At 45.8% G+C, this 26,589-nt stretch overlaps 1 protein-coding gene across 6 annotated transcripts in view; it reads left to right on the plus strand.

Moving 5' to 3' along the window:
• Nucleotides 1-26,589, plus strand: part of GRHL1 (grainyhead like transcription factor 1) — a 46,472-nt gene that overhangs the window by 2,029 nt on the left and 17,854 nt on the right. For 2 of the 6 annotated variants that reach the window (XM_039715688.1, XM_039715689.1), the window contains 7 exons: nt 6,897-7,083; nt 10,525-10,595; nt 12,059-12,449; nt 13,211-13,287; nt 14,100-14,256; nt 14,699-14,810; nt 15,760-15,854. In XM_039715688.1, the coding sequence (XP_039571622.1) occupies nt 6,897-7,083; nt 10,525-10,595; nt 12,059-12,449; nt 13,211-13,287; nt 14,100-14,256; nt 14,699-14,810; nt 15,760-15,854 (1,090 nt within the window). Of the gene's footprint in view, nt 1-907; nt 945-3,362; nt 3,466-3,664; nt 3,776-6,896; nt 7,084-10,524; nt 10,596-12,058; nt 12,450-13,210; nt 13,288-14,099; nt 14,257-14,698; nt 14,811-15,759; nt 15,855-26,589 lie in introns of those variants that run through there. The other 4 variants (XM_039715692.1, XM_039715691.1, XM_039715690.1 and 1 more) reach the window with 4 other exon arrangements.

The following is a 26,589-nucleotide window of genomic DNA, read 5'->3' on the forward strand; positions in this document are numbered from 1 at the left end:
GCTCTGTCCTCTCACAACACCAGGGAGGGCCCGTGTGGCAGGACCCACGGACACCCCCGGCAGCCCCAGAGGAAGCACAGTATCCACCCAAGGTGATGAGTGCTCAGTGGAACCCAATGACGGTGCAATTTTAGGTTTTAGGCTGCCTTTTTGTAATATATAGGCTGCTGCAAAATTGGTGTGTTTATATTGTAATAAATTCTCAGTATGGCTGATGGAACTGCATCTCTTGACCCTGAATAGTTTGTAACTACTTGACCCTAGTAGTTTGTAACTAATTTTAACAATATTTACATTATCTGTAGGGATAAATACAGAATCAAAACGGGAATCTTTAAGGAATGTTTGCAAGACTGCATATAGGGATATGACTTAAGTGGAAAGCAAACTATTTCTTTGTTCATTATTTCACACATTGTGCTTTCATTTATTCTATACATTTTTTCCATCTCTCTTACAAGGCATTTCCAGCTTCCTTTTCCACTGTCACTCGTCTATTTCTTTCCCTTGTGCTTTCTTTCACTTCAGCTTCCATTGAGTTTGTGGAAACTCTGTTTGGGCTTTTCTTTGATTTTGTTTTGGGGTTTTTTTTTGTTTGTTTGTTTTTAATCTCGTTGGTGTCTTCAGGCTTATTCTGCAAGGGTCAGTGATCAGCTTTGGGCTCGCTTTTCCAGGTCTGTCCTTAGCAACCACAGGCCTGTTGGCAGAGAAGGAAAGCTTGCCTGGTGTGCTGTGTAATGGAAAGCATTGGATCTTCCCTGCTCTCCACATCCAGCTCTGCAGCCCAGCTCTTGTATCTTAGGGTTTCAGATTAAGCAAAAAGTATCTTGTTTTGACTCCCTGCTGTGTTTTGTGAAATCAAAAGTACTGCCACAAACCTGATGCAACTTGTTTGTTTATTACACAGGTGTGAATGACCAGAGCATGTAGATGATAATTATCAGGTATGAGATTTTAAACCCATATTTGTTAGGTAAGTCATAACAGTAGCTAATTCTTGTCCAGAATAAATCCCAGTTTCTCTACACAGCAATGTCAAAAGACAGACTGGGAAGAGGGCAAGCATGATGGGACAGTGCTCAGCCTGATGGGTGCCAATGAGGTGTGAATGTGGTGGGATTCCTTGTGTGTTTTGAGTGGGATTCATTTAAAAGGAAACAAATGTGTGAAGAGGGGAAGGAGAATGCTGGAGGAAGGACTGAAGCAGAGGGAAAGGTTAAGGGAAGGGCATGAGAGGTGGAGGAGAGAGTGAATTGAGGTGGAAGGGCTGAGAGAAGGAAGAAGTTGGAGGGAAGGCCAGTCAGCACAGGGCCAGGGAAGTCCTGCCAGAGCGCTGCCCCACCAGGCTGGCATGGCTCCTGCCCCAGCCAAAGCTCTGCTAAATCCCTTTGTGCTTCTTGCCTGATTTTACTTGGTGGTGATGCAACCCAGTTAGTGACATCACATAAATACACCTACAAGTGGTGTTGCAGAGTCTAGATTGTGACCGGCAGATTAGTCAGCGGTGTCACAACCCGCTGTTTATATCATTGTCTCCTGAATGTGGAAGCGATTGCTGTGGTGATAACCAAGTTTTCATCAGTGGATCAGGCTGTTAAGAAAAGGCATCCCTTTTGCAGAGACAAACAGCTTTGAGTTATTTGGAATGGTAAACTGAGGTAGGAACATCAAGTGTGGCACATCACTAAGGTTTTAGCACTTGGGGTGCAATATAAACATGTGACTGCAGCACGTCCTGCATCTGGGTCACCTATGGCTACAGGGCAGTATGATATTTTATTGTTAATGAAAATGTGCCCCTGTGCCAAAAAGCAGCCGTTGTGTCTGCACATCCCAGAATTCTATGAACAGAAGCAGGAAGCATGAGGAGTGAATGGCACCCGAGAAAGCCAGCAGTCCTCCCCAGCACTTGCCATTTTGAACTGGTTTTGTAATTTGTATCGGAAACAAAGCAAGTTATACTTGTTTGGAAAAATGTAACTTTCCAACCTCTTAATCAGATGACAGTATTTTTTTCATATTTGAGATCAGATAAGAAATTTCTTCTATGTAATCTTGAATTAGATTTTAAAGATGGGTTCAAAATATAGAACACTTTTTATTGCATGTTATAAAGAACAATTTACATCAGTTCATTTCACTTTGTAGAGCAAGATCCTACTTCACTATTGGTATTTATGTTCTGCTATCCTAATGGCAGTGTTTGCAGATCCAAACAAAGCATTTTGTTTTTAGAACACTAACTGTAATCCAGTCAGAGGATATTAAGCAACTTCCAGGATTAGACCCTTAGTTAAAGTTTGTCTTCAGTTTCATGTTTCCTTTGATTGGCTGGTTGAATTGTTCTTGTATAATTTTGCATTGGAGTATATCCTGTACAAATAGGGAAGAGATTTTGACCTAGAAGGAGAGACCTCTTATTAGTGAGCATACTTTTAAATTACAGTAGCTATCTGAAGCATCTTGACATATGATAGATAGCGCTGTTGCTATATGGGTTTGATTCAACTTGTTACTTAGACAAGCAACCTCCCACCCCTATTTCTCAAGGAGAAACTCAAGATCTTTCTGATTTAACTTCACGCATGTCAGTTTGGATAAATCTGCTGTTTGTGATGCTGCTGTTGGTGTTACGCTGGAGCATTTTGATGCAGTTTCAGCACTGACCACATTGTAAGTGTCCCTTGCTCCCCAAACCCGGGTTCATCTGAGAGGCAACGAATAACACATGGATCTGCTGCCCTTCAGCAGCTGGAGCAGTGCTTGTGCAAACTCACAGCATCAATTAGGTTGGAAAAGATATCTGAGATCATCGAGTCCAGCCTCTGACCCAACACCATCCTGTCAGCTAGACCAGAGCGCCGAGTGCCACATCCTGTCTTTCCTTAAAAACCGCCAGGACAAGGAGGCCACCACCTCCCGGGCCAGCCCATTTCAATGTCTAATCGCTCTTTCTGCAAAGAAATCCCTCCGAATAGCCAACGTAAACCTTCCGTGGCACAGCTTAAGACTATAGTGAAGACAATTCATATGATTGCGGCGAGTTTAGATTTTCCTAAAAGTACGTGTAGTACATGTAAAAGAAATAAAGATACATGGGAGGGGAGAAGGAATCCCATTTTTAGCGCGGGAAGGATTCCAGGGAGCTCCCGGCCTGTCCCGTCCCCTCGCTCGCTCGGGGCTCTGTCCCGCCGCCGCCCGGCCCGCGGAGCCCTCACAGCGCCGGCCCCGCCCCCGAGCGCGCCCGACCAATGGGGGCGCGGCGGCCCCGCCCCTCGGGCCGCGGCAGCCAATGGGAGGCGCGGCGCGGCGCGCGTCCACCTGCGGCTGCGGGAGCACCTGAGCGGGCGAGAGGAGCCGACAAAACCCGTGGGAGCGGCGGGTGCGCGGCGCTGCTCCTCCCGACCCGCCCGGCCAGTCCTGCCGCCCGCTGCCTCCGCCAGACATGACACAGGACTACGACAAGTGAGTGAGCCGGGCGGGGGAAGAGGCACCGCGTCCGGTCCGACCGGTGCTGCCGCCCCGCCGGGGGGCTGCGGCGAGAGGGGCTCGCCGCCCGGGGGCCGGGCCGGGGAAGCCGCTCTCGCGGGGTCCGCCCCCCTCGCTCTCGGAGGAGCGCCCCGAGGCTGCGGCGGGGCGGCGCCCTTCTAAAGTGAATGGAGGAGCTGCCGGGCCCAGGGAGCCGGGCCGAGCCCCCGCGCCGCTGCCCGGCGGCCGCAGCCGCTCCCATGGATTTCTACGAGGCGCATCCCTCGGGCAAGGTGGACTTCGGCAGGTAAGGGCGGCTCCCGGAGAGCTCGGCTGCGGCACCCCGGAGTGGCCGAAGTGGGGTCCTGAAAGAGTTAAACTGGGCTCGAGGTGTGTGTATTCTGTAACTTCGTGGTGCCGAACACGAGACGTCGCCTTCAAGCGGATCCCAGGCTGTGTTGAAGGGCTCGGGTTGCGGCACTTGTCACCGTGGCTATCTGCTGACAGGGGCCGGGGACACCCAAGTGCCAGAAAATGGGGTAGCTCTGAAGTGATTTGCTTTCAAGAACCGATTTTAAAATGTATATACTTTGAATGGTTGGTGACGCAAATGCACTTCTTTCCTAGGGAATGTGTAGGATTTTAAACTCAACTTTTTGTTTCAACACGCTACTTTCTAGGAAAAGGACTCCAGTGCAGCAGCTCACTATCTCATGTCTCTGACTCGGATTTTTCATAGGTGTTTTTATTTCCAGTGACATTTAGCAGGTGAGCTGGTAGCAATTTGGGTACTTTGCTTTTGTGGCCCGCAGATGCCAGCGACAGAAAGGCTCGGTGCTGCCTCGGCGTTGGAGGTGTGCTCTGTGCAGGAGCGGGCTCAGCGTGGCTGCGCAGCTCTGAGCAGTGTCACAGGGCAGGTTGCAGGGCGAGGGACAGCACGGCTGCTCCTGGAGCAGAGAAGGAAGGAGGAATCGTTTCTGTGGTCTTCCCCCTTCTGCTGAGGAAGCCTTGCAGGCAAAGAGTCTCTGCTTTTTGTAGTATTTCTCTGCTTCCACTGTGGTCAAGTGGAAAGTAAAATTGGGAAATTATTAGAACTTCTGTATGAAGCTTAATTTTTTGCCTCTGCTGGACTTCTACTACTGTGTGAACAGATCAGCATGCCAGTTATCTTCTAAAACTTAGGGGAAAAAAGATGTGTTTGCCTTCTCTTATCAATATGTTCTCATTTTCCTGAAAGAAGCTGTAGTTCTCTTGAAGTAGGGAGTTCCTGCCAAACGCTGTACTTTTCTTGATAATTCTGTAGATAACTTTTTCTGTGCTTTTTTAGGTGGGTGGGTTACCTTTAGGGCACTGTGCATTGAATTTCGGTGTTTCAATGACAAAGAAATCACACAAAAATACGTAGGTCTTGCATTCGCTAGGCTTGTGGTTAGTTGAGGTTTTTGTTCTCAGTATTTTTGGTTTTCTGATGGTTTTCCCTTCCCATGTGAGTATCGTGTTGCTGGAGGGAATCACAGTGGTCTTGTGAGCTCAGCAAGGCTGACTCAGCCCTTCAGCTTGGGGACGGATCAAGGGAACTGCACCCAGCTTACTTCAGTTGCCTTTTCCGCTGTGAGTTTTCCCATTTGCTATGGATATTTGAGGATTCCTTTATCGTGTTGTAAGAACAGGAGCTTGTACCATGTCCCTAAAGAAAATTCTGCATTGTTTTCTGTGCATCATCTCACTTTGATGGAAAGTAGCTGTGCCCTGCGTTGGAGTGTCTGTGTCAGTGTGTACACAAATACCTATGGAGACCTGAAGAAAGGGCTTGGTGCAAGAGCTTGTCTCTTTTGTCATTTTTGTTTGCTCTTCTTTCAGCTGCATAATACTGATTTATAGCCACAAAGTGCTCTTACAAGTCCCGGGAACTCCCACTTGCTTTCAGTGCCTTCAGCTCAGCCAGGCTGTCCGAGGGCAGCTCGGCAGGGTGACTTGTGTAACTGATAAAGCGTCGAATGCATCACTTGCTTTGCAATCTTTTTGGTAGAAGGTGGTGATAAATGTAGGATACTGCTAAGCTGATTATAGTGATTAGAGTATTTCACAACTTTCTATTTCACAACTTTTTGTATTTGTAGTATATTTCAGTCTGTGAATGTATCTGGGTAAATAGATGAAAAGAAGGATTCCCTACTAGGAAAAGGATGTGAAGGTGGTCAAGTTTTTTTTGTTTTTTGGGTTTTTTTGTGGGGTTAGTTGTTTTAAAGAATTACTTTTCTATTTTAACTATGGCCAATTCACTAAAAATGTCAAGTTTGGGATTATTAAGGAAAGTAAAAAAGCCTCCCCTTCTCCCCCAGCCCATCTGCAGTAATTTTTTTGTGGGGTTAGTTGTTTTTAAATAATTACTTTTCTATTTTAACTATGGCCAATTCACTAAAAATGTCAAGTTTGGGATTATTAAGGAAAGTAAAAAAGCCTCCCCTTCTCCCCCAGCCCATCTGCAGTAAACTAATGTTAAACTTGCACTGTAAAGAGAACTGAACTGGTTTAAAAGTCAGATTTAAAAATTAGCATGAGCTGATTTAAAAGAGGAAGCATATGTTTTACCAATAGAACCAAAAAAATATAGTCTAGGCTGGCAGGACAACATTTGCTACACATCTTGCTTTTGTCTGTGGACAGAATGTCCAAGTCATTTTGGAGTTTGTTGGTTCCCAGCAATTTCCAAATGTTCAGAGTAAATATAATTTTATGTATATATACTGTAGCATAAAGGGAATAACTCATATTTTTCTTTTTTCTTCACTCATCTGAGTGTGTTTCAAACTAGTGTGCTGGATTATCTCAGTAGTAACCAGGCAGTAAGTTGTTTTTTTTCCCCCTTGTCAGAAAAAAACACTGCCAGAGTGGTTTGAACTCCCCTTTACCAATTTCCCTATGTCATCTGTAACTTATCAGTAGCTTCTAGATGGTGTTTTTAGATTTATTCTGAGAGCAAAGACACTTGAAAGCACTGGAGAAAAGATGTTTTGTTAATGCACATTTTCTAGTTCCACGTGGGAACTGGATCAGGCTGTAGCTTGGCAGTTTTACATGGGATGTGCTGGAGGCTTTGTAGGTGGTTGGCCTGAAAGTGTGTAGCTCTTTCTGGGCTGGATTCAGAGCTCGAGCAGGTCAGTTGTGCTCTCACATGGCTTTGTCTTTTTGTGGAGGCTGGTGTAATCCATCTGAGTTTGGTCAAATTAATCCTGATTTACTCTGAGCGTGAGTGAGATCAGAATTAAGTTTCTGGGCTTTTTGTGTTGACTAATCCTTGCAGTACACTGAATCAGAATATGAACCTCATGAAACTGGGGCAGCTAATTTTGAACAACTTTTGGAATGTTTCTCAATGTTCTAACAGGTGACTTTTTTTTTTTATTTCTTCTTTTTTATGATTCAAGTAAAAGACCCGTGTTGGTTCTTCAGAATGACTCTCTCTACTCTCAGAGACGTCCTTACACCAATGAAGATGAGGCCTGGAAAACTTTTCTTGAAAATCCCCTCACAGCAGCTACCAAAGCTATGATGAGCATCAATGGGGATGAAGACAGTGCAGCTGCCCTCGGACTGCTCTATGATTACTACAAGGTAGATTGGCCTGGGTTGGCTCTGACAGCAGCAGAGCTCATGTTCCACCTGTGGAAAAGGTGTCATTTGATAAAGGATTTTACAGAAGCTGTGAACAGATCACAAGGACTTTAAACAGTGTTGGTTTTAAATTGAAAACACTCTATGTCTCTCTTTCTGAAAATTTGTTTTATTTTTAGCTCTGTAAAATAAGATCTCCTAGATCTTGATGTAAAAGTTAGGTAGCACTTTGCTACTTTTCCACTTAAGTAGCACTTTTTCTGTTCTGTTGCAGACCCCAGGTTCTGCAAGAGGCAATGTGTTATAGAAATAGTCATAAAGAGTGACACTACAGGACCATATCCCTGTCTGAATAGAAATATACATGGAGAAAGAAACTCCTTTTGTTCACACGATCCCTATTCTGGTGGACCTTTGACTTTTGCTGGGGCTTTGTTGTGTTACTTTAGGCTCAGTTGGTACTAAGATACAATTACAGGTATTTGGTGGTATGTGGGGCTGAAGTGTGCACCTGAAAGAGTTGCTGCCTGCATCCCTCTAACCCTCAGTGATCTTCAGCTGCTGTAATCTGTTCATCCTTTGGTTGCAGTGATTGTCTTCCCCAGTGTTGGTGGTCTCGGAGAGCTGTGCCTTCTTCCGAGGTGCTTGGAGCTGACCTGAGCAGTCAGAGAAGGTTCTGGTCTGCAAGGGGTGCATTTTGCTGAGCTTTGTTTCCCGAATACAGAAAGTGTAAGCTGGGGTGGTTCTCTGCAGCCAGGTCAGTGGAGAGCAGCAGGCGTTGCCAGGCAGGGAGGGGTCCTGCTTGTGTTGAGACGCTGTGTTACGGTGGCCTGGCTCACCGGCTGGACGTGCCTGTTTTTTCTTTGCTGAGCGTGCAGGAAGGCCGGGAGGCTGACTTGGCTTTCCTGCCTGGCACTTTGGCTTGTGTCTGTTAACAGTAGTGAGTGCAGTTGCCAGCCTCAGTTATGTCCTTCAAGCAGTAGGAGAGATTGCCTGGTGCAGACAAAACCCTTGCCTGCTCTTTTAAGAGTTGAATATGTCTTACATACCAAAATATTCTTGCAATGCTTTAGTATGGAGATTAACACTCCACACACAACGACAAAATGCCACAGACTCACTGATGTGGATGTTATTCAGCTAGTTTTGTGAGAAAACTGCCTTTCTGCTTTGTGCTTGTGCTTACTATGCTTTTGGGGAAAAAAAAAACAAAAACCAAAAAACAAAAAATTAGAACCAGAACAATTTTCATCCACAAGATCAATTTTGATTTCTAAACCTGTAGATTACAAAAAGAATGTTGATGTTGATCCTTCATGCTCGGCAAAGCAGAAGGGATTTGCTGTACATTAATGCCTAATTCAGGGTTGCAGTTGCCAGCCTCAGTTATGTCCTTCAAGCAGTAGGAGAGATTGCCTGGTGCAGACAAAACCCTTGCCTGCTCTTTTAAGAGTTGAATATGTCTTACATACCAAAATATTCTTGCAATGCTTTAATATGGAGATTAACACTCCACACACGACAAAATGCCACAGACTCACTGATGTGGATGTTATTCAGCTAGTTTTGTGAGAAAACTGCCTTTCTGCTTTGTGCTTGTGCTTACTATGCTTTTGGGAAAAAAAAAACAAAAACCAAATAACAACTTGCTTTCACCAGAACAATTTTCATCCACAAGATCAATTTTGATTTCTAAACCTGTAGATTACAAAAAGAATGTTGATGTTGATCCTTCATGCTCGGCAAAGCAGAAGGGATTTGCTGTACATTAATGCCTAATTCAGGGTTTCCTCTTATGTTTGGGTATCAGTGGGTGTACAGAAAAAATTGGTGGAAGAACAGGTATGCTGCACACTTAGGTAAAGCAGAATGGCTGGAGGTTGAAAGATTTATTGAGGGCTGTTATGGAGTAATGTTATAGAGGGATGATGTTGAGGCATTTCTAACACGCCCCCTCTGAATATTAAAGGCAGCTGATGAGATCACCTTCCTATAAAAAAAAACAAAACAGTAAAACCAAAAAACTTTTGTTTCCTTCCATTTAACTACTGAGCTTGCTCAAATGTGGTTAATAAGGCCTTATAGAAACAAAGTTTGGATAAAAATTCTTTTGGGAGTGTTGGCCAAATGCAGCTTGGAAAACTTTTTTTTTGGTGACCAGTTAGTGTTGGCCTCCCAGCACCCTCCATCTAGAGGTTCTCCAAATTTGCTGGTTACTGTGGACAATCAAACATTGTGGTGTTTCTGGGGATTCCAGGTTTTGTGTAAGAGTGAGGACACAGTTTTCAGTCAGGGCTGTGTAGGGAAGAATGCTGTCTGTGCTGCTGTGCCCTCAGCCTTCATGATGAAGTGGTTCCCCTCCCTGGATCCAGGCTGGCAAATGGAGGCAGGATCTGAGCAGGCTTTGGTGATGGAGAATGGTGGGAGTTCACTCCTCCATACATACACCAGAAGATGTTTGCTTTGCTTGTTCAGGAGGTGTGATGAGGGTGACAAAAGTCCCAGGCCTTACACGTGGGTTGGCAGGAGAGCTTGTGTGGGCTTGCAGTGTGGCTGAGGGGACCTGAGCACCACAGGCTTGTGCCAGCAGCTGCAAGAGCTCTTTGGGTTGCTGGAGTGCTGGTTATGTGCTCCATGTGAGGAACTGAGCCAGCACAGCTCCAAGAGCTCACCTTCTCCTGTGTGCCTTGGCCTTGCAGTGCAGCCAGGGAAATGGCACGTGTGGGCAAGGTGACTTGTTTGATTGATCTGTTTTCAGGACAAATCCTGTCCGTGGCATAAAATACAAGAAGCAATACTGAACTGTCTTAAATCCAGAATGCTGGTTACATTTTGTTCATAAAAGGTTTAATATAGTTTGGGCCACTGTGTTTTGTGTGGCCGTACACAAATATGAGCTGTAGTATCTCAATATGTTTATTGGACATGGTGCTCCCCAAATTCCCTGAGCACTGAGGAGAAAGGAGAGCCTCAAGTGGTCTTAGAGGGAATGGCCTAGAGAGCTTGTGTCCTTGGGGAAGTGGCTGTGGAATAGCATCCTTTCACAAGCTTTGAGTTCAACAGCAAGCTGAACTCTGCCAGCCTGCAGAGGAGAGAACCTGCACTGCCAGCAAACCTTGTGAAATCTCTTGGTCCTGCTCACCCCAGTACTGCTGCTCCAGCCATGGATAGATTGTTTTCTGCACTGGTGTTCTCACCACCTGGTGCTGGCAGGAGCTCAGGGCTGACTCAGGTGACTGAGTTGGCTACATAGGGATCCATGGGGCATCTCCTGGGGTTGGCCTAGCAGCCCAAAGCCATGTGAACATGGGTTAAGCTATAATGCAAATAATGACTGGCATCCAAAGCAAACCTTCCTTAATTTGACCAAATTTTAGGGAGCTATTTTTTTTTTTTGTATGGGAGGAAGAATTGAATTTTAGTATGTCTTAAATTTCTCAGGTTCCAAGGGAGAGGAGATCTTCAACAGCTAAGCCTGAGGTAGAACATCCTGAACAAGACCACAGCAAAAGGTATTATTTTTTATTATTGCTTCTGTTTTCTCCCTTCTTTTCTCGACCATCAAAGCTTCTGAAGGAAAGTAACTTGCTGCACTGTGGTGATGTGCTGGAAGAGAGAAACTGTCAGCTTTTACTCTGTGCCTCAGATTCCTGTTTTGCCCCAGGAACAGGATGGGGATTGAGCCATGGTGTAGAGAGCTGAGGCTCAAACTGCTGCTCAATGCCATCTGTCTGCTTTTGGTGTGCTGATGTCATACAGTCAGCCTAGCACAAGCTGCTCTCTAACATTAGGCACCCTGGTAGCACAGGCACCCCCCAGGCTGCAGTCACTGGTGACACTTTTCCATTTTTTTATGCAGTTACTTCAGTTGCTCTCTGCTGATTTTTGTTCTCAGGTACCAGCAGCATTGCTGTGTCATGCATGGGCAAGTTGGGAAGCTCTTTAAAGTGCTTGTGATTTGGTGTTGTATTGTCTGGGGACTTCCTTTGTATCCTCTGCAACTTCTATCTTGCTTCCCCTACCTGCCTTCCCTCTCTTGTGCCTCCCAAGCAGATTATACTGATTAGGTGAATATAACAAATGGCAGGTTCACTCAAGCCAGGCTTCCACTCCTACCATCCTCTTCCTCTGGACAGACTAGAATGCTTTAAGGACCTGAGGTGAGGTTTTGTGGTCTGGCTGAGCTGATTGAGTTACTTGTTGTGAAGAAGAGCAGGCTGATTCCCAGCCATGTGTTCCCACTGCTCCTCTTGAACCAGACTGGGTCTCACACTGGTCCATCACCAAACAGGGAAAGAAAAGGTGGCTACTTTTCTGCCAGCCAGGCAAGCTGAACTGGCTGACCAAGGAGGCAGGGGAATGTCTGAGTTGGTGTAAAGAGAGGGGCAGGCTGACTTAGTGGTTACTAGCTGAGGTCAGCTCAGCCACTGATCTCAGTGTTGTCCTGGCAGAAATGAGTGTGGTGGGGTGGAGAGTGGCAAGTTATGCAAACCCCTCCCAGGAGTCTTGGTGCAGATTTCTTGGGGGGTTGTGAATGAAATGAGGGCTGTAATTTCCCTGTCAGAGCTTCCCGGGTGGTGCACAGTCCTGGGGCAGAGGAGCAGCAGCCTTGCTGTCAGTCCTTCTACCTCTGCCAAAGAGCAGCTTTGTGGAGCCTGTGTGTGCCAGTGTGTGCTGGGAAGTGCTTAGTTTTGGATTGCTGTTTTCCAGGCAGTGAGGATCTGGGCTGTGAACCCTCACCCTCTGCTCCAGGGTAATTGCTCTCCAAGGTGGGATGATTACCAGTGTCAGAGGAGTTATGGGGTTTTTTTTAATGAGTTTCTCAGCTTTTCAGGTTAGGATTGAGCTGTTCTGCATAAGCAGGAGAGTTTGTGTCAGCGGTCCTTGCCCAAAAGGTTGAAAAGCTTTTCTAGCTCTTGTTTAACGAGAATATAAGCTGTATAATTTATGCCTGATTTCTTTTTGCCATTTTAAGGAACAGCATCCCAAACGTGACAGAACAGTCGCTCATTTCTGCTGGAGAAAACAGGGTCCAGGTTCTGAAAAATGTGCCTTTCAATATCGTACTTCCACACACCCCCCAGATGGGCATGGACAAGCGAGGCCACCTGACGACCCCTGACACAACGGTCACGGTTTCCATCGCCACGATGCCCACGCACTCCATCAAAACGGAGACGCAGCCGCACGGCTTTGCCGTGGGCATCCCGCCCGGCGTGTACCACCCCGAGCCGCCCGAGCGCGTCGTGGTCTTCGACAGGAACCTCACCCCCGACCAGTTCAGCTCCAGCACCCAGCCTCAGAGCTCCCAGAGGAGAACGCCAGACTCCACCTTCTCGGAGACTTTCAAGGAGGGTGTGCAAGAGGTACCAGGAGAGGCAGCTGCTCTGTGTGTGTGTGTTTGTCTTGATTTGGATGGAGAGATCCAGTTCTGTCTTTAACTGTTCTTGTTCCATGAGCCAGAAATCTGTCCAGTGGCTTAGAAATAGAAGACTTTCCCAGAAAGGTGCATAATTAACACTTAGTAAATAAAACCTTCACAACATGAAATCATTATCAAAAGCAAATGACTAATCTGACTAGTGAGAGAGGCTTTGGCTTGCAGAGTGTGGAAATAGTTATCTCGATCCATAGAGCCAGGTTTTGCAAGAGTTCAGCACTCTGTGGTTCCTTTGCAGGTACCAAAGTGAAGTGACTGTATGTAAGCTTCCTTTCTGCCAGTTTCTAGGTGTGGTGTGTGTCCATTGAAAGTAGTTGGATTGTGTAGGGCCCTTCAGTGAGAAAATCTGTGGTTTTTGTTTTATGATACCAACTGAAAATAGCAGCGTAACCATGTTTTGATTTTTAAGCCAAACCTCAAGGAGCTGTGTAGCTATGCCCTTTGAGATTTGGGAAAGCATTGAAATTTTGCCTTAAGCTGACTTGGAAGGCCTACGAGATGTTGTGCTTAGCTGACACCCAAAAGTTTTGGATTAAAACACTGTTCAAGTGTCCTGTTTGCTGAAACCAAAAATCAGTTGTTATCTGGTGAACAATTTGCCTGACAGAAGTTCCGTGGTAAGAAGTATCTATTTAATATTGACTTTTCTTTTTGCTGCAATGTTAACTGTTGTTTTGTCTACTCCAGGTTTTCTTTCCTACTGAACTGAATCTCCGAATGGCCAACATGAATTCAGAAGATTATGTTTTTGACAGCATTTCTGGGTAATGATTTAAGGCTCCCATTTGCCTGTATCCTCCTATTCTTAGTTGTCCGTGAGCAAGCAGTATAACTCATGCCAGTTTGTACCCAGTCACAGTTGGATTTTGAGGGGGCCTGTGGATCTCAAACCCACAGTTATGTCTGCTTTTTTGAATTTCACAGTTGAAAATTGTAGCTGTAAAGGTACAATTGTATCTTTAAAGAAAACAAATACTTTAAGGAAAACTACTTGGAGGACTGGAAATACCACCCAGCTTCAATTATGGTCCTTGCACCAAATCTGTGTCCCATGGGAAGGGGCAGTGCTGTCTGGGATTGGTCTGGGAGTTTGCTTCCAGCTGTGCCCCCCTCCCTGGTGTGCTTGTCTTGGTCTCAGTCTGCTGGAAATCTACAGCAAAAGCAGGAGAAATAAAACTCACCTGAGCTCCAGAGGAGGGGAGCAACTTGTTTGATAGTTGCAGTTGACCAAGAGGGTGATGGCCACTGAGTAGCTTATTAGCTTGTGAATTTAATTAAATTCTAATAGATACTTTCTGTTGGTTGAGGGAAGCTTACTGCTCTCAGCCTGAACAGGGACCTTCCAGTCTTGCCTGCTGATGTGTCTTAGGATTTAGCTTGCCAAGAACTTCTCTTAAGTGTTCATTCATTAAGGAAATGGTTGAAAAAGGGGCTCATCCTGTTTTCCAACTTCTTTGCCTGTTGATGGCTTAATGACTCAGCTAACGACTTTGGAATTTCTCCAAATTAAATGTGGAACGTTTAATCAGCTTTCCAGGAAAATGCCTTAGCAATCACTACCCTCTTCACTCTATAGGAATAACTTTGAATACACTCTGGAAGCCTCCAAATCCCTCCGACAGAAGCCTGGGGACAGCACAATGACTTACCTGAATAAAGGTCAATTTTACCCAATCACGCTGAAAGAAGTCAGCAGCACTGAAGGAATCCATCACCCCATCAGTAAAGTCCGAGTGAGTGGCAGCACTTGTGGTTTTTTGGGAAGGAGGGTGTGCATGATGGCAACCTTAAAGTGCAGCAGTCTAGACCAGAGCATCAGCACAAAGGCCAGCTTAGCTGTGCTCTTACGTCAGTGTGGGTTCCTTTGCTGTCCACCCTCTGCCAGGCCAGCCCATCCTGGCTCAGACTGTTAAGAAGTGGTGTCAGTACTTGTGTAAAGGTGATGCAACACCTGGAATGAGATCCTTGGATTCTAGTTAGGAGAGCAGTTCTGCTCATCTCTGTTTATGACCCAGAAAGTGCTGTTGTCTGCGTTCCTGTTTGGCAGTGGTGTGCCAGGAATACTGTAGTGGAAAAGCCTAAAGCTCCAAACCAAATGTACTCTCTGGCCTTTTCTCTATTTCTCTTTCATGTTTTTGTTTGCTTTTTTTTTAATCTTTTCCTCTCTCCTTTCAGAGTGTCATTATGGTTGTGTTTGCTGAAGACAAAACAAGGGAAGATCAGCTCAGGCACTGGAAATACTGGCACTCAAGACAGCACACAGCCAAACAAAGATGCATTGACATAGGTAAGGAACACTCTCGTTGCTGATGTCAAACTTAAGACCTAATTCCTTGGCAAGGTTCCTTTTTCTACTAAAGCTTTGTTATTTTAAGGAACTTCTGGATCCCTCTCTCTGCCCTCCATAGCTTTGCTGAAAGATAGAGAGGGTTTGTGATTGGAGCTAATGCTGCAGTTTTTAGAACTTGACTGAAGAGGCTGGTTTTTTTGAGGATTTTGGTTGGTGGGGTTTAGGGTTTTGTATTGGGAAATCCAACAGTCCCCTGCAGACAACAGGTTTTCTTAGAATATCCTGGTGCTTGTAGCTAAGTCACAGGTTGTAGTCCCAGTGGCTGTCCTAAATACTGTGTTTCTTCAAAGGACAAGATCTTTGTAGAAATACCTCAAGACTAATGATCCTCCCTCCCACACCTTTGCTCACAAATCATCTTTGGTATATGTTAAAAAAGAAAACTCTGCAAATTTCCACTTGCCTCCAGACAAGGCTGGGGCTGGCTGGGTTCCAGCCTTCTCTGGCTGAAGACTGGGCTGTACTCCTCGTCCCTTCCTTCTGTGAATCAAAGCAGGGATTAATCACTTGGCACTTAAAGCAGACGCGCATGCAAATCTTTGTTTGTTATTGAAGGAGTTTTATTGAGAGCTTATGTCCTTGCCATACAGGGTAGAGTTTCCCGCATATAGCACAGAACACCTCATATTTGGGATCTGCCTTTGTCACTGGAGTTGCTAGTTTAGAATTTTTGCAAGTCCCATTTTACTCCTTCCTCCTGTTTGTTGAGGGTTTTTTTATGTGTGAGAACCATTTCCAGCCCCTTTAAAGATCTATTCTTAAGGTACAGTTCAGGTTCTTTTTGCCCCCGACGGGCTACTGAAGAGTTACAGTTTCTGGCTGCTTCATGTGATTAAGGACTCAGGTAATATCTCCTCTTCCTCTCTCTCCTGAACCCTTCTAACAGCTGACTACAAGGAGAGCTTCAACACCATCAGCAACATTGAGGAGATCGCATACAATGCCATATCCTTCACCTGGGACATCAACGAGGAAGCAAAGGTAAGTGGCCACGATTGTATTTCCTGTCCTTTTAGCAGATTCAGGGGCTGGGGGAAGGGAAGGGTGTGTGGCCTACCTGGTGATTAGCGTGTAACAAGTTTGTTTACGCTCTTACATTAGGCAAAACCTTTTGGCTATTTCTTAAGAGGGTTTGCATGTGCAACTGGGAGAGCTTTGCAACTGCTTTAGGGTTCTTGGCAGAAGTGCCTGCCTGAGAGACAAGTACTGACAGAAGGAAGCGCGGAGCGTTTGCCGAGCAGATGAGGTGGCATGGGAGGTGTGATGGAGCATAGCTGGGCTTGGCACCGAGCACAGCCACCCCAGGGGAGCTGGGGGACAGCTGCTGGGGGGCTCAGGCTCCCGCCACGGGCTTGCCTTCCACCAAAGAGGGAGCAGCTGGCCTCTGAGCTCCCAAAGCATGCGTTGCTTAAACCGCAGATCCCAACACCCAGTGACCTATTTCAAACTAGAACAGCCTCCTGGTGAACTCTGGTTTGATCTTTCCTCAGAACTGTGCGTGCTTTTGTAGGTGTGTAGGTACAGGAAGCTTCCCTAGCTAGTAGCTAACTGCAGCTGTTTGAGCCAATTCTGGAAAAGGCTTGTGTATCTTCTGGGTTCAAGGAAGCAGGTCAAAGCGTGGAGCCAGCTCAGTTCTAAAGGCATTTCTCACTGGTTAGTTGCTGGAGTCAAAGTGAAGGAGTTTTCTTTCGAGAATTTCATTACTGCCTGGGTTTTCTTTAGAAATCTGGAATGGTTTCCATTCAATTTTGGAGACTGGCTGTTTCCTTGGCAGTACTAGTAACTGGTACCAGCAATTGGTACCAGTAGTCACCAGCATCATGGGGAAAAACACTGATGTCTGCACAGTGCTGTGTCTAGGGAGAGCCTGGCCTAGGGGTACATAGGAACTCTCAGCAAAGAACACAGCTCCTTCTCTGGAGCTGTGTGCTCCTGCTCTGCAGGAGAAGCAAGGGCTGGTGTCACTGCACAGAGCTTGCAGTCACCACAAACTGTGCTCTGTCCTGCACAAGGGCTGTGGAGATGTTGTATGGGGACTGCTGTTAGGTTTCAGCTCTGTGGGAGAAGTTTGGGATGCTTAGCAGACAGCAGTGAGGAGCTGTGTCTGTGCTGCTGCTGAAAGTGCTGCTTTGCAACGTGTGGGATGTTACTTTTGAAGCTGGTGTTGGGTGCCAGGATTCCCTTTTCACCAGATCTGGCTTCAGTCAGATTGAGAGGGCTGGCAGGGAGGGCCTTATCTGCTGGGGGATGCTAAAAGGCTGACATGATTTCTAAAACATGAAGCACTTCACTTTGTGAACAAAGAGAAGAGCTGTCAAAAGGAGTCAGTATTATCCTGCTGCCATAGCCAGTCAGACATTTACCTAACCCAGGTAGTCGGTGTCTACGAGGTATGCAAAGGCTTAGGATTTGCACACAGGGGTGGATCATGCAGACGGAGCAATACAAGTCCTCAAGGAGCTGGAAGCACTTTGTGCAGCTGCCTCTCTGCTGGCTGAGCCACTCTGCAGCAGTAGGGATGGGCCACTAGCTCAGGAGCAGGGTCACAGCTGGTGCTGAGAACTTTGTGGCTGCCCCAAGGAAAGCCATCCCTTCCTACCAGGTAGCTATTGCTGAGTTACTGTACAGACCCCTGAATGAATAGTTTCAGTCTATAATGAAATTGCCAATAGTGTCTGGAAAAGATCTAAGGACCCTCGTGGTGATGTTTCACCTGGGGACTGAACTTCCTGGGATGAAGTGGTGTGGGGAGCTGTGAGACAGACTGGTTTTTAGCTACAGAGGCAAATTTGCCTCCAGATTCACAGTCTTAGTGTGTGAGAGATCCATATACTGTGAGTCCTGGTTTATATGACCTTCCAGAGTGTGCAAGCCTTGACTCTTGGGATCAGAATCATATTAAGACAAAAATAACCTTGACTTCAGTATTTAAAGAATTGACATTTTTTAGCAAGGGCTTCATGTTCTTAAGTGTCTGTTTAACTTCATTTTTTTCCCCTAAGTGGATGTGTTTTATCAGTGACTGAATTTCTCACCAGAAGAGCTGCAGTTCTTTCTCTACTTCTGTGATCTTATCAGGAGATGTCTGAGCCAATTTCAACAATTTTTATTGCATGGTTCATTTACCTTGTATGCTCTTGCTCTCTCTTTTCCTTTCCCTCCCTTCCCCCCAACCCCTGACAGCAGTCTTAAAGTAGATGAAGAAAGCAAGGAATAGATAGAGCTGAGTTTCTGATGTTACAGAAATTCCTTCACAGTAATAAATATAGTGTTTATATTTAATAACAGCAGAAGTGCTGCATAGACAGTATGTTTAACCAGCCAGCAAGCCTTGATCATTAGAAATTTGCTTCCTGAGCCCTGGAGTTACCTGGACCAGAGCCAAGTGATTCTTCTGGGCTTGCTGCTTCTCCTGTTTCCCTCTTGCTTTTGCTTCCAGTTTGCTGTGGAAATGATAAGGTCCTGTGCAGCCATGTCGAATGGGAGGTCATGAGGCTCTGTGTCTGGGCTTTCTGATGTAGTTACTCATTTGGACATGCAGGGTGTGTGTCAGATTAAGGCAGAAGTAGCAAATCATCACAAGGAGTTGCCCTTAGCAGCTCTGGGACCATGTACTTACCTTCTTGTGGGGATGTACAGGAATATTGCACCTCTCCATGGTGTGTGTTCAGGAGGGTGTCACCTGCCTGGGAGTGCTTTGCCAGTGCCCTTGGGGCACTAAGGGGGTTTAGTAAACTGCACCCTCCTGGTGAAGAAACACTCTTTTCATACAATAAAAGTTGTGTGCTCCTTCATAGCAAGGAAAATTCTGTGGATTTCACAGCTGTGGATTTGTGGGATGGAAAAAGGATGTTTGGGATGCCCTCAGTAACAAGTATTTCCCAGTTGCATTGTGCTGGGACAGCCAAGAGCAAGGCTAGGGCTCTGGTCACTGGACACGTTGGACAAGCCTGGCTCTGCACAGCTGGAGTTGTCCCACAGCTGCTACATTGCTGTGCTGTTCGTGAGCCCTTGGGTGCAGAAGCCAGGGCTATTTCATGCATGACAGACATTCCCACTCTGGGACCAGACCGTGTCCATGGATTTCAGAGCAAATGCGCTTCTCTCTGGCAGCTCCTCTCTGCCCTCTTCTGTTGTTTTGGAACATCACAGGAGCTGCTGGAAGCAGCCACTTCACAGCAGAGGCTGGTTTAAGTATTCTCTGACCTTTGCTAGAGTGTGTTCAAGCTGGAAAAGGGCCCAGGATCCAAAGCCTCCTTGCTCTGAGACAGTGAAGGGAACGAGGGGTGGGAAGGCCAGACTTTGAAAGAGGCAACCTGCCCTGAAGTGGTACTGTTGAGGTCTGAAGGAGAATGAGATGAGGATTAAAAGGATTGTCAGGAGATGCTGCAGAGTGGGGAAGCAGTGATTCAGGTGGGCTTTCAGATGTCTGTATTAGAGATGAGGTCTGATCCCATCACCTGACAGAGCAGGGGAAGGGAATGGTTGAATGGGGAGACAATCATGCTTTGTGTGCAGAAAAGGGAAGAGGGTGGACTAGAAAATTAATTGATGAACTGGTGGGTTGTTGAATGGGGCATTTGAGAAAGCCAGTGTAGCTGCTCAATCAGGAGCCATCCTGCTTGAGTGGAAGCATGATCCGATGAGTCTGATGAGATGTGTAGCTGATACCCACTTGCATGCAGCAGCTAATGCTGGAGTTACCCTGAGGCTTGTGGAGACTTCAAACAGTTTCCCACCCCATGATGGATGTCTGCCGTGGGCAGACAGTCAAGGTGGGGTTCTCCTGCAAAGAAGCTTTCAGATGTCTGAACACAAGCTCGTCATCTTTTGCGTCTATGACTTCATTAGGGATGGGGTGTCTAGAGCTGGGATGCAGCTTCCTCCAGAGGTATCTGCCCCTTCTTGTTGTCTGAGCAGGCTTGGCTGTCTCTGAAATGTGGGGATGTTAGAAGTAGGGAATAGGAATCCTTGCAGCCCTTTTTGTGTCTTTGTCCCCCATGTCAGTCAGAATAAATGGTTGTAGTTTCAGGTCATCAATTTTTGAGGCTGGGATCCATCTCTTTCCAGGTCTGTACAACATGTCAGGCTCTCCTTTCCTTGGCTGGAAGCCAGTAAAGGTCTTTTAATGAAGATTGCCACTGTGTGTGCAGTTAAATGCACATTTCATACTGCTCTTCCTAATGTTGGCTGTTGTCCTGTTATCTCTGCTATGTTACCCGTTAGGCTGTGAAGCAAATTCTGTCCCTTAACTCTGGCCTGGGGACATGGCCTGCTCTCAGGTCTCTCAGGTCAGTGGCAGTTGAACAATCTGGACAGATTGGTTTCCCCAGGGTTGACTGGCTTTGCTGGATCCTGCTTTGCTCAAATCCTGTCTGAGCTCTCGCCCTGTGGAGCAGGAGGGCTGGGGCCTCTTGTCTGAGCAGGGTGAGCTGTTGTCTGCACAGTGACTGCAAGAGCCTCCCTGCCTGTTTCTGCAGCTCTGACAGGGCAGGATCCTGCCCTTGTGCTGGGGCACCCCTTCTGTGCTTCCCAGGGGGCCCCTTCTGAAAGCAGCATTGCTTCCAGCAGCTCCAGAGAAGGGCCCCTGTGGAGGTCTTTGGTCTGGCTTGCTATAGGCTGGGGAATGGGACTGTAGCCAAAAATGATGTCACTGCACATTAAGGGTTCTATTGTCCTCCTATTCCTTCCCATCCCCCCCCCCAAAAAAAAAAAGGCATTGTAAGCCAGTTTCTTTGTTGAAAAGACCCTTTCTACTAAAAGGGAATACATGGAGAGAGTGTAACAGGCATTTTGAGCTCAAGAATATCATGACAGAGCTTTTTGCTGCCTTTTCACCAAAGAGAAGATGCTGTAGTGTCTCTTAATTGATGTCCTGAATGACAGAGCAATTAAACAGTACTTTTTTATTACTTTTTTGTCCAAGAAGAGTAGAATGGTCCTAATATTATGGTAATTTGCATCTACTTTGGGATGGTCTTTTGAAATAGAAAATTAGGCAATAAGGGTGGTCTTCTTGGCAGATCCTCCCATGTGTTGGCAAGATTACTTTGTTTAGAGGAGTTCAATTTTTGGAGAGGGTGGATCTCTTGCTACAGCTTGAAGTGAGGCTGGGTGGTACACTACTGATTTATTTTAAGAGCTTATTCTAGCATAATCCTCCCTTGGTGTTCACTGTAGGAAGAATTTAAACTTTTTTGATTGATGAATATTGCATACATTTATATGGATGCCATTGTAATGAAGCAGCAGTCATATGCCTCATTAAAAAAGGTGTTGCCACCTTCAACAGCATTGAGGAGGTACAGGTTTGACTAGTTGGAAATGAAACTATGAAATGTGATGAGTCAAACATACTTAAAGGAAAGAGATTGGTGTGAAGCCAAGGCTGCAGACCACAAATACTTTGAGGCAGGTACACAGAGCCTTTGGAGCAGTGACATAGGAAAGTCATAGCAAGTATTGCCTACCTGCCTCTTAACGCTGACCTCTCCCTCCTCTGTCCTGGCTTTTCTGGAAAACAAGCGTATGCTGCCCTTGATTTTAAGTATTGCCAACTAGAAGCAAATTTTCAACCCAGTATTTTGTCTGAACTTCATGTCCCAAGCCTCTGCCATTGTCTTCCAAGCAGGAGATCACAGAATGTTTCCCAAAGCTGAAAGGAAAATCTCTTGCCATTAGGTTTTCTATAGAGAAAACTAGGAGGTGACTTTTTGTTTTTCTCTTCACTTTTCTCTATTATGTTTTTGTCTGATGGCAATTCTTTCTTTTCAGCCATTTTTGTGTCTTTATAGCCTTAATTCTCTGTTTTGTGTTTTGTTGTTGTGTTTCAGCTTTTGTCATTGTTTTTGGAGACTTCTGTTGTTGTTGATGTGGGGGGTGCATTAGGGTTTTTTGGTGGGTTTTTTTGTTGTTTGTTTGTTGTTTGGGTTTTTTTCAACACAGTTTTTGCCAAACTGCTGTTTTTACTTTCTTTCCAACCTACCTAACAAAACCTGGCCCAGCAGCTTTATCTTATCAAAGCCTGGGGTGGGAGGAAGCATCAGTAGGACTGGGAACCATTATCCCCAGCTTTCCCAGGTGTTGTGAGCAGAGACATTCCTATATTTCCTTGCCTCAGAACAGGTTGGAATAACAATCAGCATTGCTCTTTGTGAGCAGGAATATGTATTTTCCTTTCATTACCATTCCTCTTTGTTTTGTTGGTGGAGTAACTTGCTAGGAGGATGTTCTTTATCTGGAGGTGGATCATATTTCCCTCTTGTCATTCCTTGACGTGGTGTGGGACCCATGATGGCCTCTGTGTAGGTCACCCAAATTGGGATTGGTAGGTTTGAATGCAAACTCCCTCTCCTGGGCTGCAAGCAGGATGGTGCTGGGTCTGCCTGAGCGGGGCTGGAGCGGATGCAGCCCCATCACCCACCTGCCAGACAAGCCTTTTTTGGAGCATCCGATCCCAAAGGCAGGAGGAGCCCACAGGTGCATGAATTGCCCAATTTTTTTATCTCTTTCCTGGCTCACCTCCTGCTGATGCAAAACCTGTGGTGCGTGTGGGAGGTGAAGAAACGAATGTGGGAGCAGTAAGATTAGCCACCTCTCAGGTGATCTTACCAAAGTGTGGGTTTGGGGTTTTTTTCTTTAAAATACAGAAGAGTCTTCCCAGGGCTGCTTTCTTAGGACATGCCTTCGTGGATGTGTGCAGGCAGACCTGTGCTTGCCCTGCCTGCACTCGGAGCTGCTTGGCTCTCACCCAGAGCCAGTCTTGGAAGCCACGTAGCTGCACTGGCACAAGGTAGTGCCCAGGCTGACAGCTCTGCCTCTCAGAAGGGCTTGGGACTCTGCTGGTGTACTTCATAAGGCTTTTGGACAGAAGATGTTTTTCATCCGACCAGCTTCCAGTATAGAGGAAACATATAGGGACCAATCTTTACAAAATACTCTGGGTTTTTTTTCCTCTTTGCTGTTTCTGTTTGTCCAAGCCTTTAGAGAAACCATATGATTTCAGCTATCAACATTAAAATTACAAACTTTGAGCTTCTGGTTGATTTTTCTTTATGGGAGGGGGAGACACTGCCTTTGTGTCAGGAAAATGGTCTCTAGATCCACTGGAATCCCTTTGCCTACTGTATTTTTGGGCGTAACATTGAAACCATTAAGTCAAGGCCAAGAAAAGCAGCTGCATTCCCTGGAAAGAAGCTCATTGCAGTTTAACCTGTCTCTCGTGGTTGTGTTATAGGCTCCAAACTCTGTATTCTGTACAAACACAGTCATCCAAGATCAAAAACATCCTGACAGTTTCAAGTTGAATATAACACAGGCTGAATATAACATAGCCTGGAATGTCTCCTGTGAAGACAGGCTGAAGAGTTGGGGTTGTGCAGCCTGAAGAAGAGATGGCTCTGGAGAGACCTTAGAACACCTTCCAGTACCAAAAGGAGGCCTAAAAGAATGCTGGAGGGGGACTTTTTACAGGGGCTTACAGTGATACAGAGCAAGGGTGAATGGCTTCAAACTGACAGATTCAGATTAGGTATTCTAATTATTCAGGAGGAAATTCTTCACTCTGAGGGGTGCTAAGGCACTGTAACAGACTGCCCAGAGAAGCTGTGGATGTCTCGTTCCTGGAAGTGTTTAAGGCCAGGTTGGATGGGATTTTGAGCCTTCTGCTCTGGTGAAATGTGTCCCTGCCCATAACATGGGGGGCTGGGCTAGATGATCTTTAAGGTCCCTTCCAACCCAAACTGTTCTGTGGTTAAAATGAGAGGCTTTTGTGTACTAGTGTGAGAAAAGAGCTAAGATTTTTATCTGAATTCTCAATAGAGAAAGAAATATTCAGTAGACTTGGATTGTTGAGTAATGTCTTAATCCTTTGGACACAGAAATATAAAGGATCATAAATAGGAGGACACCATTTACCTGCTTTGTCTTGAAACGAAATAAATGTGAGCAAGGTGATCAGCCTGGAAAAGTCCCAGGTCTGCCTGTGTAGGTCCTTATCCAGGAGGATGTACAGGACTTTGCAGGATAGTGTGACCCCTGCCTGTGTTTTCTCTGACTGGTCAGAGTTCGTGGTGTGCTAGCACAAGTTGCTCCCCATTGCCTGTGGCTGCCATGGGTGAGAACCTGCACTGCTGCTTTCCAGCTGGGCAGCTGAGCCTGCACAAGGTGACATTTCATCTAGAGCTGCTGCATATGTAGCCTTTGGACTCATCAGAATTGCTAGTGCTTTTTGTGTGACAGAAGAGTATGGCGTCCAAGATAAACTGAGGAGAAGAGATCTGGGTATGCAAGCCTTCATTTAAAAAAGGCATCTTTCATCTCGCTGACAGAGAGGTTCCTGCAGCACTTTGATTGCCCTTTAATTATGTCTGTTTTTCCTGGTTTGTTTGAAAGGCAGATCTTGTTAAAAAAGGTGCTGTGTGGAAAGAACTTGGCTGTCTCTGCTGCCCTTCCTTGAGGGCACACGGCAGAGCTGTCGGATTAATTTTTTTCTGCATTATTAAAATGGAAGATTGTTTCTCGTGGATTTGACTGTAGGCACGGTGTGTTCCTCCCACCTTAGGTGAGGAGGGGCACGAGGGGTCGGATGGTTAAAGCAGACAGAGAAGTCATGAGGTCTGACTTCTTCCCACGCTAACTTCCAGCATGATCCCAGAGGAGGTGCTTTAATCCTTCTGCCTTCAGTCTTTTGTTGTGTGCAGCTGGGCTGCCCCAAAGGCTGCAGGAAACCCAGCGTGGTGTTGGGGAAAGGAGGCTCTAGTGTTGGGGTGAATGCCAGGTGTGGGAGGTGAGCAGTTTGTAGCAGCTCACAGTTTTTATGCTGTTTGATTTTATCTGATCTTCCATCGTTGTGAAGCCATTTGCCTCAATGAGTGTCTCAGCTTTTTGAAAAAGTAGTTAGAAAAAGTATGGAAAAAAATCAACAGGAAAAAAAAGGGAATAAAGCCTGCCGTGGGTTAGAGAGAAAAGCCTGGCTATGTGATAGCCTAGATATATGTAGTCAAATATAGACTAGAGGCTCAACTGCCAAGCAAGCAAAATAACTCGAGAACAGGTTTCTAATCCCTTTACAAATCTCAGTTTTAAAGAAAATCTGTGTGACTTTTGAGGGCTTGACTCATGTGTGTAAGTGCCCAGGCTTGACAGTGCTCTATTTTTAAGTGCTGCCTTTATGTTGAATCTTGGGAGGTGAGATGAAAATGTTTTTTTTAAAAGTAACAACAAATCTTAATATAGCTGAGAATGCGGAACTGCCCTTAGAAAAATAGGTTGGACACATGAAAAGGAATCTTGCTCAGCAGGCTGAAGACGCAGAGCAACTTCTGCGGTTACGTTTTTCTTTCTTCTGGCAATTTTGGGGTGGGGATGTAGCTGATGCAGTCACTTGGCCTTACATTTCATTTCTAATGTTAAGTCAAATATTCCTGTACATTAAGAACCTGGCTGAAACTGTCTTAGCCCAAACTGGAAAAGCTGTTTGCTAAAATTCTGTTTTGTGAAACTTGAGGCAACCTGAAGTTGCACAAAAATAGGAATTATAGGGTGGGTAGGGAGAAATAAATGCTCCTTTTGAGCTGAAATGGTTTAGTACAAACAGGAGAAGACAGGCTGGCTCTCTGTTGCTTCAGAGATGTGATTAGGTTTTAGTTGTCATCTCCTGCCTAGAGTCCTGAAGATTTAAATGGCATGAAAATGAAGTCAGCTGCTTAAAGCCAAAGCTAATCAAATGAGGAGACTCTAAAGTAGGAGGATAATCTTTGACATCTGACAGGCAGTCCTAAATTCCCATGGGATACCTGTGCAGCTCTGCTGTACTAACGTGTGTCTGTTGTGCTGAGAACAGCTCTTCTGCCTTCAGCCCAGTGGGCTCTGTGTGGCTGGTAAGCCATAAAAGCTGAAAACATGAACTTGAAGTCTCAGGAGAGAAGTGACACCATGTGGCTGACTGATACTGCACACTGAATCTTCTAGTGTCCAGTGGTGTGAAACTCATTTGAGGGATTTCACAGAAATTTCAAGACAGTTGTGGATCTGCTGATGTGGCTGCTTGGGCATGTTTTTCTTAAAGATTGTAGTCATTTTTTCATACAGAAAAGAATTGAATGAATATTCAGTATAGGTAAATTTAAAATTAAAATTTAAAATGTAAAAATATGCAAACACCAGAGTTGAGGGTCTTTTAAAAAACAAAACCCCTGCTCAGGGAACTCAATTATTCAGGGTGTGCATACATCTGATTACCAGGCTCCCAAGCTGGTGAGAGCAGCTCTTCAAACTCCTTGAAGCTTTCCCCTGGGGTGTACCAGCACTGCAGGCAAAATGCCCTTGTAAAGCCAAAGGTAGCAAGAAGGGAAGTGGGGTGGATGAAAGCAGGCAAAGCCATCCTTTGGGTTAGTCTGGGGAAGACTGCAAAGAGCTTATTTTAGAATAATTTTCCTGACTGCGATTTGCGATGTATTTAATGCTTTCACAAAAAGTTGTCTTGGAACAGCGTGGGTTTGGGATGCTGGGGCACAGGCTGAAGGGGTGAGCAGGCACTGAGCACCAGCTCCCTGCACATGTTCCTGGCTTCAGTCCCTGCAGAGGCAGCAGTGTGGGTCAGGGGCTCTGCTGATGTGCTGTGCTGGCTGGGTTGGGTGTGTTTCCCTCATTCCATGTCCCTTGGCACAGCACCCTTGGTGGGGACATGGGAATTGGAATCTCTGGGATGGTGTGT

Source organism: Passer montanus, unplaced genomic scaffold (genome assembly GCF_014805655.1).
Source record: "Passer montanus isolate IOZ18808 unplaced genomic scaffold, ASM1480565v1 scaffold34, whole genome shotgun sequence".
NCBI classification, from domain to species: Eukaryota; Metazoa; Chordata; class Aves; order Passeriformes; family Passeridae; genus Passer; species Passer montanus.